The sequence below is a fragment of the Eupeodes corollae genome, chromosome 2, assembly GCF_945859685.1.
Source record: "Eupeodes corollae chromosome 2, idEupCoro1.1, whole genome shotgun sequence".
NCBI classification, from domain to species: domain Eukaryota; kingdom Metazoa; phylum Arthropoda; class Insecta; order Diptera; family Syrphidae; genus Eupeodes; species Eupeodes corollae.
The window spans coordinates 23,486,963-23,504,276 of record NC_079148.1 but is presented as its reverse complement, the minus strand read 5'-3'; the positions used below and the strand labels follow the sequence as shown (position 1 = coordinate 23,504,276).

At 33.9% G+C, this 17,314-nt stretch overlaps 2 protein-coding genes across 3 annotated transcripts; one reads left to right on the top strand and one right to left on the bottom strand.

Annotated features, from left to right (window-relative positions):
* Positions 1-1,384: 1,384 nt before the first annotated feature.
* Positions 1,385-2,267, top strand: LOC129946190 (translation machinery-associated protein 16 homolog). Its single transcript, XM_056056284.1, has 3 exons — positions 1,385-1,497; positions 1,557-1,926; positions 1,986-2,267. The coding sequence occupies exons 1-3, from the start codon at positions 1,495-1,497 to the stop codon at positions 2,183-2,185; spliced, it is 573 nt and encodes a 190-aa protein (XP_055912259.1). The 5' UTR covers positions 1,385-1,494; the 3' UTR covers positions 2,186-2,267.
* An 8,070-nt stretch (positions 2,268-10,337) lies between these two features.
* On the bottom strand, positions 10,338-11,343 carry LOC129945347 (NADH-quinone oxidoreductase subunit B 2-like). 2 transcript variants are annotated; one of them, XM_056055024.1, is made up of 2 exons: positions 11,226-11,343; positions 10,338-11,100 (listed from the first exon to the last, which is right to left on the bottom strand). In XM_056055024.1, exon 2 carries the CDS (start codon positions 11,093-11,095, stop codon positions 10,418-10,420), a length of 678 nt encoding a protein of 225 aa, XP_055910999.1. In that variant the 5' UTR covers positions 11,096-11,100; positions 11,226-11,343; the 3' UTR covers positions 10,338-10,417. The 2 variants fall into 2 exon arrangements, with proteins under 2 accessions (XP_055910999.1, XP_055911000.1); XM_056055025.1 differs by having other exon boundaries at positions 11,174-11,260.
* Between the last annotated feature and the right edge of the window lie 5,971 nt (positions 11,344-17,314).

Genomic DNA, 17,314 nt, shown 5'->3' with positions numbered 1-17,314 from the left:
TCTTCTAGCTTTGTTCGGTATATATGCGCCTTCTAGAACCTTAAGACTTAGAAGTAATGGTTTTTTGTATATTTCTCGACATGCAACGGTCAAAATGAGCCAATCACTAATGCTTTTATACACTTTAATTAATATGCAAATGTTATCGAACTTGATCGAAATAGAAATATTTTCAAATCCATTATTATGGAAAACATTGTAGAAAGCTATTTTTCATTATAGTAGTTTTTAACAAATATGTACTTGGTCTAAGAGAGTTATCGTACTTATAGACGTTAATAAATAACAAAATAAATAAACTCTCAATCATTCCTGTGTGCTATTCATATCAGGGATGGGGGGGACAGCCTTCTTCTCATTCAAGGCCAGCATATTCGCCGTAAGACCTTTCTCTTCAAAACAGTTTTGTAGTTATATTGCCTCTTTTACTATAAGCACCCATCTAACCATAGAGGAAATATATTATCTAGAGTCCCGACCGGTACCCGTCCTACCTGAAACACCCTCAAATTTTATTCGAGGTGAACTCTCTCAAATTCCCTATCGGTGAATACATGTGAGTGGTGAAAAAAAGCAAAATGGGGGATTTCCCTTATAAAGAAATGTATGGAAATTTTGTGACCTGTCAAAAATTACAATCAATTTTGCAAAACAAAACAATGGGTTTCGGATTTTAAGAGTAAGTATTTGTTAATTGTTCTGATTTTTAATATAATTTGATATTTTTCGGACCAAAGATAATATATTTCCTCTATGCATCTAACCATATAAACAATCCGTCAGTAAACCTAGTGGCTCCTCACCCAATATTTCAAATTTAACGGCTCCTAAGCAAGGGGTGACTTTTCATTACCGCAGCACGAATTTTCTTCCGATTTGTAGTTAGGTAGGGGCCTCAATAGAACATATTTTAAATATTAAGGCGAGAAAACACCTTTAAGTCATAGAACAAAATATTTTCTTTTTCGGGATTAACCCTACTTTTTTTCTATTTCATTTTTTGAGCAAAAACAAGTATATTCAAAGTAATTTTTGCATTTGAGCACTAAAATCAAAGAAATCCTTAACAAAAAAACAAGTATGGTAACACTGAACACAAAACAGGGAAGAAATGCCAAAATCAACCATTTTTGCGTGCTTTGTATGTTAAAAAATGAACTTTGAAAATTAATTTCAAATAGAAATTCTTGTTTATCAGCAGTTTTAGTTTGTGTCCTTGATTTCTATAAAGACCGGGAATCTATCCTAACCGTAGCTTGTGCCTTTATTTTTAGCTACTCCTGGGAAGCTTCTCCAACTTGTGTCTTAAGATCCTCATCTTTTAAGCGGACTTAAACGACAACCCTGTTTCACGCATACAAAATTTCCCTTGATAAGAAATAACGTCATTCAAAAATTTCCCCAAATATGTCACTTTAAAATACCAAAACAACGTGTGCTTGAATTTAGATTGAAAGTACATTTTTGGACTTCTGCTTAAAGAAAGCAGACAAAATGGTAAATAAATAACATATACAAATACCTAAGCTTCCAATATTAATCAAAATTCTCCTTAGGCTAATTTGAAAAAGAAATTGGAAAGTATCAAGCATCCCAACAGTCGTAAAACCAAAGCCCTAAGTAAAAAGGCAAAACGCCAAAATAACAAACACAAGAGTCGCTTGGGTCATGCCATAAAAAGCAACATCATTGGTGAGAAATTAAATTGGTTTTTAGGAAACATAGGCGATCGTACAACACCATTGAGTCCTGAAGAATTCGAGGAACTTGTCAAGTTGTATCTCAGTCGATTCGATGAGGAACTCGAACAAATTGCACTCAAACAATCAATTTCAAAGAACCGCGCACATCAACACGTAGCTAGACAGGATGTGATCAAAATCACACTCGAAAAAGAGAAGAATGAATTCTATGGAGGTGGAATGGGTATGTATTTTGTAATCTATATTTTAACATACTTTTCTTATTTCTGTGTTCTTTTTTAGAAATGATAAATCTATGTGATCCTGTAAAATTCAAATCACTCCTCGACTGGGATGGCAACGCTATAAATGTACAACACTTGAAATTCGATTTGATTTCCAATGGAATGTTGCAGCGACTTAAGAAACCTAATCCCTTTATTGTAGTCACACCGTGTAGTGATGGGGAGCAAAGCATGGATGTGTCGACGAGTGCGTCGTAGTTATAATTTGAATTTATATTCTTTTGTATAAATTATAATTATGGAGTTTAATAAAGTTTAAAATGGTTTTATACAATTCTAAGCTTTAAAAGTTTAATCATTAAAAGGGGTTTCCATTGGACACAGACAAATTATTTGATCTGTCAAAACAACGAATTTCACTTCTTTGTGTTTTATTGGGCTAAATAAATTGATTCTCTACTCTTGATCTAGATCTGTCAAAACATACATTGATTTATGATCAAATCTGTAGATCTGGATCCAATCGTGTTCCATGAGCCAGTAAAAAAACATAATTTTTTTCTCGAAAATATGAAATTACTAATGGAAAACCCTATATGAGTCTTCCTCTATGATTAAAACTTGAAGATCGAACTTCAAATCGCTAGAAAAATAAAGTGAAGTTTCTTCGAACTCATTGCTTTTTTGAAAGTTTCGCTTGGAACAAAAAAAAACACAAAATGTAGTTCCAGATCAATTTAGTAAAAACGCAAATAATATTGATATATTTTTGATTTAAAATCAATCTGCAGATCTTTTTTTTGATAGATTTAAACGTCATTGAGCTCGGTGTTGATCTGTCAGTTTGGTCAATGCAGAAATAAAAATTCGATTCGAAAATATTTTAAGTATATCTTTCTCAAACGTGAAAGCATTTTTAAATTAATTATTTAGTACATGAAACTCATTTACTTCTTCTAAAGTGCAACAAATAGAACAGATTTGAATGCAAATTTGACAGTTTACACAAAAACCCAATGATATACAAATACAGTCACTCAAGTTATTGATCACGTGATCAATATAAAATACATCTTTTTGTTGTAATTTTACAGTTTTAACAGTTAGAGCAACTTAATTTGTTCTCAAAACAAATTGAGTCATTAGGAATTAGTATAAAAAAGGGAAGTCAAAATGCACCGTTATTTGCACCGTGATTTCTGAAGACATTTTATATTTTCTTTATTTTAATGGAAGATGAAAGAACTCAGTAGCTTCACAATTAAAGAAGTGCAAGAGAAATTTTTCGAAAACTAAAAGTTTAATTGGGAATGATATCAAAAATACGAAAGATTATGGAGGTCCAAGTTGAAAAAAATCGATCTGGAAGAAAACCAATTTTGAATTCCATCTTTCAAAGGACTTAACCTCAATGATGGGATTAATGTTTTCAGGGACGAGCTAAAATAAAGAAGCCGCTTTTGACGGACCGTCATAAGGAATTGAGGTTGGACTTTGCAAAAAAAATATTGTGTAGGTGATTGGGCAAGGGTAATTTGGTCGGCTGAAACAAAAATAAACAGTTTTGGATCTGATGGCCGTCAATGGATTTGGAGGAAACCTGGTGAACGAATAAGCGATCTTATAGTGAAATCAACACTTAAATTTAGAGGAGGAAATCTTATGATTTGGTGGTGCATGTGCACGGAAGGGGTCGGTGAATGCATTAGAGTGGTAGGTCGCATGAAACACAATACGGAACGGAACAATACATCACCATTTTGGGAGAAGGACTCCCAAGAAGCCAGCAAGATAATGATCCGAAACACACAGCCAGAATTACTAAAGCTGGAAAGCAATCAGTTTGAGACCTCAACCCGATCGAACATCTTTGGGTTGAAGTTAAACATGCAATATCGGATATGCCCGGAGATTGTGCAGATTTACAAGTATTATGGCAAAGATCTCAAACTGCTTGGTGACAAAGCATCAGCTCGAATCAATGCAAAACGTTAGTTGGATCCATGCCCAGAAGAATAAAAGCAGTACTCAAAGCAAAAGGAAGCCATACAAAATATTAAGCAACCTGAATTTCACAGAGTCAACAAATTGATCAATTGCTCTTTTTTTCATTTTTTAATTAATGTAAGTAAATAGATGAATTTTGATGTTCTTAATTTTTTAATTGAACTAGTATGCTAGTTTTTCAAAAAAAAATCGTTGAAAAATCCGGGTAAATAATAAAGTTACAAACAAGTCGAGCGTTGTAGAAATTATGTGATCAATAAGTTGAGTTACTGTAAAAGTCAATGTCCGATTCATGTTCCATTGGCTACAAAAAAATTTAAATTTACCAATGGCAACCCCACAATAGCTAATGATTATTTGTAAGAGTTTGCCTTGTATATAAACTGAATAGTACTATCATGGAACAGAAAATTTTGGTACGAAAGGCGGACCATGAGGGTGCTGTGTGTACGGAAATTTGGTGTGGAAACTAAGAGCGACTGGAAAATAAAATTTTGAAAGCAAGAGTGGGAATGAAAGGAGTATATTATTTTGTTCTCATAAGTATTAAGATGTGTAAGGGAGTGAGCTGAATCAGCTGTTTATTTCAAAACAAATGAGAAAATGTGAAAACAAAAACACAAAAACAGTTCGTTACCATAGTTACCTTGGATTTTTTTGTGCCTACCTATCAATGTAAAGGAGTTATGCGTATACATATCGTTATAGCTGTGAATTATATGCTTTTCGCAGTAGGTATTTTGCTTGAAGAAAATTGTATTCATTTGATTTTAGATTTTCAGTTTTTGAGAAATTTGAAAATTTAAATGCAACGTTTTCAAATTTCATTCTCTGTAGGATTCATTGTTGCCATATTTTGAATATGGGGTATAGAAGTATGTATATGCATTTTTTAATATTTATATTTATACAATGTAGGTATATGTAGGTAGAGGGTGGGTATGTAAGTAATATCTAAGGAGATTGACTTGTAGTGCTAGGCGGTGGAAAATCTTTTTTTAAATACTGTTACTAAACAATGAAGCCAAAAACATCTCACGAAACAGTAACGCTAGAGACTTGAATTAAATTTTATATTATATATTGTAACGTGATACCAAACAAGTATATTTTTAGCAGCACGAACATTTGGTAAAAATTGATGTTCGGTTCTCCATATACATATCGTGAAAAATAGATGGTATTGTCTTCAAATTAATTTCATTCATTTAATTTGTATTTGTATTTATCGAATCATTGGGTCGATAAGATTAGATTAAATAAGATCTGGAATAATTTTATGCAACGAAGAATAACGTTTTTGAGATACCTACCTAAGTATTTAAAAAAAAGGAAAAATAAATTGAATAAAAATACTATAGTAATGGAAAAGCATTTCGTACTCTTTTCCACATCACCCAATGGGGTAGAGTACTAGATGCGTTTTTTTTTCGAGGTATCCCCAGTAGGCCTATTCCTCGTCCTTAAACTATAAATTATGTATAAATATTAGCATTATATATGTATCACAGCACTTAAACTACAATAAAAGAATATATACATACATATTATATTTAAAATCTTAAAAACTACGTATAAATATATTTTGTTTCTTTGTTATCTTTTTCCTTAAAGCTTTTGTTTTCCCTTCTGAGTTCCGAAATGATCAGTCCGATCAGCACAAATTTGGTGATAGCTTCTTGATGTTCAGTTGAACAGCTTACTGTTGGAATCATGTCCTTCACCTTCAAAAGATTTTGCGTCCAAGTATCAGCCAGCTTTTCCATAGCACTCATTGTTGAAAAATTGTGCAAAAATATGGTGTGCAGAATATTGACAATTTCTTCAAAACGGATTGAAGGAACTGTCAGTTGTCCAAACCTTGAAGTTGTGGCCGATGTCTCATAGGCTCTCAGTCTAATTAAAAACGTCTCTTGCCTTTCCGTGTCCATCTCTTCTTCGTCTATTAGAATTTTGGCACATTTATCGCAGTTTAGTTTGCTCTTTAGTTTTTTTGCAGCAAAACCGGCGTAATATGCAGCAGCTCCTTTCTGCAGATTTTTTGCATTTGCATCCTTTCCATCCATGTTTACATGTTCGTCTAGAAGTTCTTCCGGTTTCTCTTCGAATACGAATTCCTCGTTTGTAGATTCATTCGTTTGTGTATCTACATCCATGCTGCCAACCATTTGCAACAGCGGTTCTGCTCCAGCATCCTCGTATCCAGAATGCTCAGCTGAAGTCAAATGCTGGAAAATGATTTGCTTCAGATTCCGGATGAATCTCCAAGCCGAAGGATTCCTTTCATTTGAGCCTCTGTTGGATCGAAGCATTGAAAACAAATTTTCTGCCACATCTGTGTTTAGATGTGAAAGCAAAAAATAGCTTTGTTCATCGCTCTTGTAATGATTCCACATCTTCTCTATTCCTAATAGAGTTTGCTTTAATCCCTTAAAGCAAGGTGGAATTGGCATTCTGCTGCTGGATTTCCAAGTCGATACCCACTCCCTTGCACTTTTAAGTACATCCAGGGTGTCAGTGGAGTCCGACAGAACCTGCTTGTTGGGGTTCCTTGAGTACAACTGTCCTGTATTTAGGGTATCGAATAAATCGTTCATCCTTTTGATGAACTTCGCCGTTGACTCCGCAACTTTTTTCTCCTGCTCCGTTTTAAAAAAGTTTATGCTAAGTGCGTACATTATCCCAGAGTACACACTAGCGCTAAAAACTTGTGTTGCCAATTTTACGGACATTTTCTCATACAAATTGGGTTTGATGTGCGCTTTTGAAAGTTTGAAGAAAACTTGAAATATTCCTTTTGAGTCGTCTTCAAAGATCCTTTCTAATATGCGCCAATCAACAACTTCATCTCCCATTGAGATAGTGTATTTGAGCAAAATGTTTCTTACACTTTTGAACATATGTGGATAGTCATAAAGTAAAAAAACTCTATGGCCCTCGATATCCACATATGGTTCAAGTTCCTTGTTAAAGGGTGCTATTCTGCTATAAGCTGCAACATTAGTTGTACCTTGGTCACAGCTTGTTGCGACAATGGCTAGTCCACAATTTATTACTCCCGTAATAATTGTTACTAACATCTTTGATAGTATGTTTACATCAGGTGATCCAACATAATAGGCAATAGTTTGTTTCCAATTCTTGTTTAAACCTCTGAGTGTAAAAACCATTACCTTAGAGGCCACATGGTTTTTTCTTCCGAATTCTCCAAAGTCGGTGTATCCATATATAAAGTCATCCTTGACGTTATATTCCAACTCCTTTTTAATCAACATCTCGTCGAATAGCAGCACACACTTTTTGTCCATCGATGTCATGTCCTTAGCTTTGTCAGTGAGCAGCTCCTTCATCCTTTGGCTCAATCCTGTGGGCAGACGGATTTCTGAATGCCACCGGTAAATCGTGCTTACCGATGGCAGCTTGAAACCTGCACTCAACATAAAATTGTAGCATGCTGGGGACTTAAAGAAAAATTTGATAAACAAATCTTTTTCTTTTGGTGCCCAGGGTGCATTCGCCTTGTGAAAGAGCTGGGAGAGGATGAAAGTTCTCAATTCCTCCGAAAAGTCTTCCATATGGGCAGCGAGTCCTTTCCTCAGCTGGTATTCTGGTCTCACTGCTGTTTTTTTGGGTGTTTCCAAGTAACACTTGCACAAAGGTTGTGAAGTTTCCGGTGATTTCACGCGCGGTACAAATTTGTAGTTTCCTAAACCGGGGGATGGCAAGTGCTCCGGTATGATTTCCGAACTGAAATCGGTTGGTGGTAAAGAAAATCTGCGTATATAATTTGCAGAACCAGTCGCAGCCGCATTAACGATTGATACGGCTGGACTAGAAGGAACCGATGGAAGTGGGGCTCGAGGTACATTTATAGGCACAGAATCCCGAATCGTAGAGGTAACCGTGGAGGTTGGCTGAATTCGTGTTTTGTTCGCTTCCATTGTGCGAACGCACGATCTGTCGTGGGATTTCTCCGAGCAGCAACAAATGGAAGACGAAAAGGGAATGGGAAGCGCCGATTTGGACAGACTCTTATATGTAGCGCGTACATGAATGTCCTTAGCATAAAAATGGTTTTCGCACATGAAGGAAGTTTTTGCAATTTGCTTGATGTGCGAAACATTTCCATGCTTTATCCAAATCGGTCTTCGGTGGTCAGACGGCAATTGAAAAAAAGAAACGTAGCCTGCCGACCTTTTGTGTTCATAACAGTTAAAATAACAGCACATAACCATTTTGAATTAAGAAATATAATATAATTAAATTAAAAGTAATAAAAGAAATATATTAAGCAAAAACAAAAATAAAATATATAAATGAAATACCCTGTCTTTAAAATAAATCAAAATGCTATACCTACAGCAATTTTTGAATCCTTTCAAATGAGGTAATAACAAAATATAAACAAAATCAAAAACAAAAACAACGCACTTTTAATCAAAGTTTGAAAAATAAACTTAAATTACACTTCCTATTTCTTATTATCTTTAAAAAAGTTTATTTCTTATTATTTTATTTAGTTTTGAAAAAAACTAGTCTGAAGAAATCACAAATTTCACCGATTTCACTATTTTTTGGTAATAACCACACAAAATCGCACAACCGCCAAAGTTGAAATTTTGAAAGTTTTGAATTTGAATTGATTAAAGGCAACGAACCAATTTTAAATATAAATAAAAAAACGCTGCAATTTACATTCGAAAGAAATAGGACAGGGCTGCCACTTTTGAACGTGAATATAATAGAATAATTTACTAGTAATATAAGATTTGTTTTTCATTTCACCTTATAAATGCGTACCTACCAATAGGTATACGAAAATACATTTACGTGAACTAAAATTTTATTTTAATGTTTCCGTGAACTACAGTAGATTTCAAATTTTAACGTATGAAATTTAAAACCATTTTCAAGGGAATTCAGATTGTTCAAAAATGTTTTATATTACATAAAACATGTTTCACAATTAAAATTATAGGAATTGCTAATTTTTTTAAGTGAACAAACACTGAAATGTAATTTTAATCTTCACCTGAATTGTATTCTAAATTAACCTCTTAAATGGATTTTAAAAACAAAATAAATTAATACTGTGATTTGTAACTACCTATATGATTGCGTATTTACTATGCTTAAGGAATAGAAAACATTAATCTACATTTGTTCGTTATATTTCTAAAAATATCCAACATTGTGAAGGTGATATAATATCTACCTATATTTAAACTTATAAAAAACAAACAATAAATATCTGACCATTATGAGCATTATATTAATTTTCTTTCTCATTACCATTTTAGTCGAATTTAAAAAAGAAGTACCTACTAAAAGTTTCAAATTGGGAACCGGAAACAGTTTGTACTCATTCAATCCTTTTTTTGCCTTGTTGATATTTTTCAATATTCCTCAATACCTACCAAGCAAAAATAACACATTATACATATTTGTATAGAATATGCATTGAAAAATAATAACAAAAATGCCTTTTCATTTCACTCCCTCCAACTATCGCTAAATTTGTATACATTCTTCTCTATCTTCATTTCTTCAATTATCTGGAAAATTATTATTTTATATTGGAATTCTCGCTCATTCTTCCCTCACCGCAATACATTCCACACGTTAAACATGTGGAACAAATTGTTTAGGAAGTCGTAGGAAGATGTCAGGTCGAGCGTTCCTCCTTCATGATAGTACTATTCAAATATATATACAAAGGAGTTTGGATGTCCAGTTTTAAAATAGGTACAACATTAAGACTTTTCTGTTATTTGACATACGATTTTTATAAAATTATACTTTTGAAACCAAACGTTCGGTCGGATCTTTAGACGTCTGGAACCCAAAAATTTGTGAATTACTTAATTGTTTTCTATTTATTAATAAATCATTTACCCTGTTATACGTTCTAACCAAGAACCAGCTGTTTATCAGTTTTTTGGACAGTGAACGTCTGACTTGAAGCTACAACATTCTTGGCTTTTGGGATGCAACAATTCTAATTGAAAGTATTTAAGTTTAGTTTACACATATTTTGAAGTTGTTATTCCATAAAAACAAAATCTTAAAGCTTAGCAACAGAATAAACCTACCAGATTGAATTCAAAATTAGTATAAGTATTCATGAATTATTTGTTTGGCATAACAAAGGTTCTATCACGCACCTAAATTGGTGATTCGATACAAACAAACTTGGGGATTATTTTTAAAGTGAATCGATTTAATCTAAACTTGATCAAGATCGAGCTTGCAGAAAAAGATTTTATCTTCTTAAACAAAATATCCGTCTTTTTTAATTTGCACAACAACTTATATAGTTATATTAAGCTGTTAAAATTTATTTTTCGATATTTCTTACAAATAACATAGCATGTCTATCTTATCATCGAATCCCATTTATTTGTTTAAAAAAATTAATAAACAAACAGCCTTTTCCTTCGTTCATCTTTTTGTTTTATTTCTATCGAATAACATTTAAATAATTTACTTCCTGTACCACATTTGAAGGGTCTTCATGCGCTTGACCTTCTTTTGCAGTTGCAACACTCCGTACATGAGAGCTTCAGCTGTCGGAGGGCATCCAGGTACGTAAATATCGACTGGAATAATCCTGTCACATCCACGGACAACAGAGTATGAGTAGTGATAATATCCACCACCGTTGGCACAGCTTCCCATTGAGATAACCCAACGTGGTTCAGGCATCTGATCGTATACCTTCCTCAATGCTGGTGCCATTTTATTTGTCAGGGTACCAGCGACAATAATAACATCAGCTTGACGTGGAGAAGCTCGGAAAACAACACCATATCGATCCATGTCATAACGAGGAGCAGCGATGTGCATCATCTCTACGGCACAACAAGCCAAACCGAATGTCAATGGCCAAATTGAACCCTTGCGACCCCAATTAAGCAAATCGTCCAAACGAGCAACAGCCCATTCGCTCATATTACTCTGTTTGGTTCCGAATGGAGAGTAACCCTTCTTGGGAAGAGGCTCTTCTGGATTCACTGTTGGCATGGTGTTTTGCAAGCGAAGTGCCATACAAGTGTTCACCGCTGGCCCAAAAACACCTCCCAACCTCGACAGGGACATGTCACCAGCTGCGGCCAGGAGCTTTGGAGATTTGTTTACTAATGCGGCAGCGGATCGTAACATTTCTCCTAGGAAATCAAACAAAAATAAGTTAAATATAATTAAATTTTCTATAGGAATTTATTTAGAAATAATAACTACGTCGAAATTAAATGAAAAATCTATTTTAAAAACAATTGAAAATCGGAGAAACCTTTTTATGTAACTTCCACAGCACAATTTTTATAGAAATGTCAAATGTTTATTTCATGCGCTTAGGTTGGTAGATTTTTATGTGTCAAAATTTCATAACGTTCAAAGACAAAGGGAAATTTACAGTAGAGTCTATAATTAGTTTATTCAACATTTAACTTTAAAATCGTACTAGAAATTATTTTCTAAGTAGGTACTTTTTTCAACAATTGATTTTTTTGGGTTAAATGAGATTCAAAATTTATTAATGGGACGGGGTGTTCTATGGGTAAAATAAGTGAATTTATACTTAATCTGATCTGTCAAAATACAAATTTTCTCTGGTTTTGCATTTCATAGGGCAGAATATCATGATATGATCAAATAATGTAGATCTGAATTTTTCGGCAGATTTACCCCTCTTTGTATCAATATTTACCAAATTTTTAAGGAATGTTTAGCTGGGAGGATATTTACCAAATTTTTAAGGAATGTTTAGCTGGGAGTTTGACATTTCTACCACATTCTATACACATACACGAAATTACACTAATACAATGACAAAAAAAAAACAATACACTCTTGTTGCGCCACGAAAAAAATCAATTTTTTAAGGAAAAATTAATTTACCGAGGGAAAACTCCATAAGATAATAATTTATTTATAAAGTTTAACGCGAGTTGAACATCACTTCACTCTTCCATTTTTTAGTATTAAAGCCTAGTACATACTTCCTCGTGAAGTGAACGTTCGCCAGTGGAGAAAGTGAACTTTTGACATTGCTCACTGGTACACACTTGTGAGTACACGTTGTAAAATGCGGAAACCAAATGTCAAAGCTTCACCAACAGTTCCGTGAACGAAAACTCTCCACTTTATTCTCCACTCAGCTTCACGAGCAAGTTCACGAATGAACCAAAAACTGAAATTTGTATGGGTTCACGAGATGGTTCACAAGTATGTACTAGGCTTTAAGCACTATGGTGCAACTGGCTCTAAGCTAGAAAAAAACTCCTTTTGAGTCCTATTTTTCGGAAGAATATCCATGTTTTGAAGTCTAACAGATGAATTTATTAAATATTTTCAAATTAAACAAGTGACATCTATACTTATACTTACTTTTTCCTTTTTTTTACTTTTTTTTTACTTTTAATTATAAATGCGAATGTAAGTTTGTTTGTTACGCTTTCACGCAAAAACTACTTAACCGATCATCATGAAACTTTGCACATACACTCTTGAGGGTATTAGAAGTAACATAGGATACTTTAAAAAAAAAATTAAAAAAATTTACGAAAAATAAGAAAATTGTTTGTCAAAATATCGTCAAATTTAGCTACTTCAACGCCATCTAGCATCATAGTAATGAAGTTTCAACCCTGAATACTGTAATACCAACCCTCTGTATTACCGACGGTGACGACAATATCTAATTCAATATCTAATTCAATTGAATATAGTTTCAACTGTTTCTAATTTTTCTATATTTATTGTTATTTTCTTCTGTCGTTACATGCAGTATAATACTATTCACATTTTTGAGGTTATCCGTAATTTTTGTGGTTAGCTGTTACTTTATTATTTTAGATCTTACTCGCTGATGTTAATTCTTACTCTAACAAACAAATTTACATTCGCATTTATAATATTAGTATAGATGTCCGTTTGAAAAGACCAAAAAATAGAAGTTGGTGTAGCTTTGTCAGGCATTGCCGCGACGCTATTAAAGTTCGGTCGTATGGCACATTCCGTTTTAAAATTACCATTGAATTTGGCACAGGAAGATTCGCCCATCTGTAATTTTAGTAAAAATAGTTCACGAGGTAGGATGCTGCGAGAATGCAAGCTTTTAGTGTGGGATGAATGTACAATGTCTCACAAGAAGGCTATAGAAGCTTTAGACCGGACCCTCCAGAGCTTGCGAGATAGTACAGATATAATGGGAGGCATGGTAGTTTTATTGGCTGGTGATTTCCGTCAAACCCTCCCAGTGATTCAAAGGGGGACACCAGCAAATGAAATTCAAGCGTGCATTAAATCATCAAGCTTATGGCCGACAGTTAAAAACTCCGCCTGAAAACGAATATGACAGTGCATCTTCATAATGACGTGGATTCAGAACTTTACGCGGAAATGTTGTTGAAAATTGGTGATGGTTGTTAAGACGTTGACGCTGAAGGCTACATATCACTGTCAAGAGAATTTCGTAATTTAGTAGAAAGTGATGTGGATCTCATTGCTAATGTTTTTCCGGAATTGTAACAAAATTTGTGTAGTGATCAGTGGTTGTGTTAAAGAACAATATTAGCACCAAAAAATGAAATTGTAAATAGGATCAACACTGACATTTTAAACGAAGTTCAAGGAGAAATGAAGAAATATTTGTCAATAGATACAATTATGGATACGGAACTAAGTACTTCATATCCTGTGGAGTTTTTAAATTCACTTGAACTATCAGGTGTACCGTCACATAAACTGCAATTGAAACTAAATGTACCAGTAATGCTTATGCGAAATCTAGTTGCCCCTCGGCTATGTAATGGAACAAAGCTTCGGATAATAAAATTGTTGGTACTATTTTAACAGGTGTCGGAAAGGGAAATAGTGTTATAATACCTCGGATACCAATTATTCCCACTGACCTTCCATTCCAATTTAAAAGGGTTCAGTTTCCCGTCAAGCCTAGCTTTGCTGTTATTATGAACAAGGATCAAGGACAAACATTACAGGTAGCAGGAGTGCATTTAGAAAACCCATGCTTCTCTCCACTTTATGCAGCCTGTTCACGCGTATCTAATGCCCGGAAGTTACACATATTTGCACCCGACGTTAAAACTTATAACATTGTCTATAAAAATATCTTAAATTAATACTTTGTATTTTATTTTTTTTTAAATTGTTAGAATTCACAATTATTTATTTTTGTTACGGTGAAATATATTTTAACATTTGTTGTTGCTTTGCAATAAGCATATATTAAGGTGTTGAAACTTCATTGCCTGTAGTAATTTTTAAAAATTGTTGATCTCAGCCAAGCAATAAAATTTAGGTATTATATTCTCTCATTTCTATTATTATACCCTTATCCTTTACGAGCATCTCTCATACTTATTTAATTTCTCCACTGCGGGCGAAGCCGCGGGTAAAAAGCTAGTATATTATATATCATAAATATAAGGCAGGACTTGAGTACTTCATTTGCAAGTGTCATACATTTAAAACTTGGAACTTTACTTTACTAACATTAAAATTCCACGATAGACCAAGTACATTAAATTAAGAATGCAATGGAAAAGGCACTTTAAGAAAAACAAGTATGCTCAGCTACATACCTACATATATGTTGCTCAAGCCCTTGATAAGTTTTGGCACTTGGGACTTAAGTACAAACTACTAGGGACCTTCCTAGGCTGTATCATAGGGGAAATATATTATCTAGAGTCCCGACCGGTACCCGTTCTACCTGAAACACCCTCAAATTTTATTCGAGGTGAACACTCTCCAATTCTGTATCGGTGAATATATTTGAGTGGTGGAAAAAAGGCAAAATGTCAGATTGAATTCTTGTCAAAAATGAAAGTTCCACATTTCGATTTCAAAACAAAACATTCAATTTGAATGTGAAACAGATCAATTTTCCAATCTTCGGTGGTAGGTTCTGTCTTGAAAAACTGACTGTAGATTAAATTAACTATTGTTCACATGATGAGGAAGGAATTGCATACACTGCGATCTTTCGCCTATCCGTAGCTGGCTGTAAGAAGTGCTTTGCATTGCAAAGATGGTGGCACATTACGTGAATGTGTTACCAGGAACAAAGTCTTGTTCAGAACTAAAGAAAATTGAAGGCGTGGTACACAAGGATTGTCCTTGGACTAACCTTGTAGCTTTTATATACAAGCGATATTCTAGTGGATATCAATAAATTACATGATCTACACAAAAATTGCATTGTGAAATTAGTCCCCAAATTCTAAAATGAAATAAAGTTCCAAAAAGGTATGATAAGTCCCCAAAAAATAATGAAATAAGTCCCAAAAAAAAGTTCAAATATGTCTCTTACTTAAGGAATTGTCTCACCATTTTATTTCTTTTCCAATGCGCTTTTCAGCCGACGGAAAGGCAGTCTTCGCTCATGTGTTGAACGTCGACACTGCACCACACCGTGCAAGCCACCAGCCGGCGAAACTTTCAAAAAATTGTTCTTATTATACTTAACAAAAGGTTGCCAGACCTCGGGCTCTGTGGAGCCTATCAGGAAGTAACCTAAACGGTTGCGAAGCTCGGCCTGATGCTATCCTCGTGTACCATGGTGACAGAAGCCCCTGGGTCTTGTCGGTTCTAGTGTCTCATTGACACTGGTCGACTTGGCCAAGTTGTCTTACAACCAAGATAGACCTCGCTCTTAAATAAAGAGTCCAGTTCATGCCTTACACATGACTGTGAAATTGTACTGGGGGACCAGCATTTTTCCCAGCTCCTGATATTGGGCGCATTCACAAAGCTAGTGGCTATGTAGTCAGAATTCAATTAGCTTTGTGAATGCAAAATTGCACTACGAAGCTAGTCATATTGATGTCAAAAACATATACATAAAATAAGAAACATTTGTGTTTTCAGAACTTTAAATATTTTTTTTATTTAAATTCAATGAAACCAAATAGAAGATAATATAATATGATTGATTTATATTTGTATTTAAATTCCGAAAGATTAATTCTGTATTAAATTCTTGTGTCCTTACCTTAACAGCTGATTGTGAAACGTCAAAACCAGTGTGGACTAACTTTGTAACCAACACTTTTACACTACGTCGGAGGGGAAATTTCAACTACTTTTGTAGTTACATTTAGCCAATCAGAATCCTTGACTACGTAGCCACTAGCTTTGTGAATGCGACCATTGTTCGTAGGACCATCATAAGTCCTAAATGGAAGGTGTTCACGTTAAGCAAATCAATAACATCTATACTTTACAAAAGCGAAATAACGTAATTTTTCAAAGGTTGGTCCTATTGCACTTTCACTAAGTGAAACAAGGCCAAATACCAAAGGGGAAGCAACCAGCATTACGGTGAGTAACACATTCATGAATGTACGCAAACTCTTCTTGGTTACATTATATGATTTGGGGTAGGTACGAGCTTATAAAAATTCTTTTGTACAGAAGTAACTAAGGTAATGCAAGTTTTGTACACTATATAACTTTGTTATTTCAAGGTTCTCGAAATGAAAACAAAATTGTTCGTACTCAAAATCTTGCACCTATTCCAAATCCTATAGTGTGCCCAGGCTGGTGGTGAAGACACCTCCTAAAAATTGGCTTTATTGCACTTGCTTCATTAAGGGATGTATTTCAAAATTGAATTTGGGGAGTTATTTCAACATGAAATAAACCCCCAAAAATGGGCTGTTCTTTCATATAGAATACATTTTTTCTTTAAGGATTATTTCATATTTTTTTGGGGAATTATTTCTTGTTTGTATTCTTTTAGCTCCTACGTTAAAAGATTTCACATTTAAATTCTTAAAACAAGCTTATTGCCACTTATGAGGTCAAAAGTACCATATTAAAAAGTGTTCTCCAATTTGATTAAAAAAATGAAAGTTCTTTAACGTTTACATAAACGGGTACACGTATATTTTTTCCATTTTAATAAAAACATTGTTTTAACCCCCATTGCTAATTTTAGGTTTTTTGTTTCTTAAACCACATTATGTACATACAATATATATATTGTGAAATAACGACACAAAACAGCTTTTACCAATGCATATTTTAACATTGATTTGTAAAACATATATTTTTTATGTTCAATGCCACACGGTTGCGAATACTTTAGACAAAAAGCATAAAATTAGTGTTTCAGAATGCACAGATGACAACATATAAACAGTTCTAGCGTTTTTTGAGAAATCAATTTAGTTTTTAAAATGTTATCTTTTGATTTTTGTGTGTATTTATTTAGATATGCATTCTCATTATCACCTCTCTCCCATTAAACTTGTCTGTAAGCATAGAACTTTAAAGTCCAAGTTTATAACTGCTTTATCCACCTCAAATATGTTTCCACAAATTATAAACAAAATTAAAAAACAAATAAAAAAA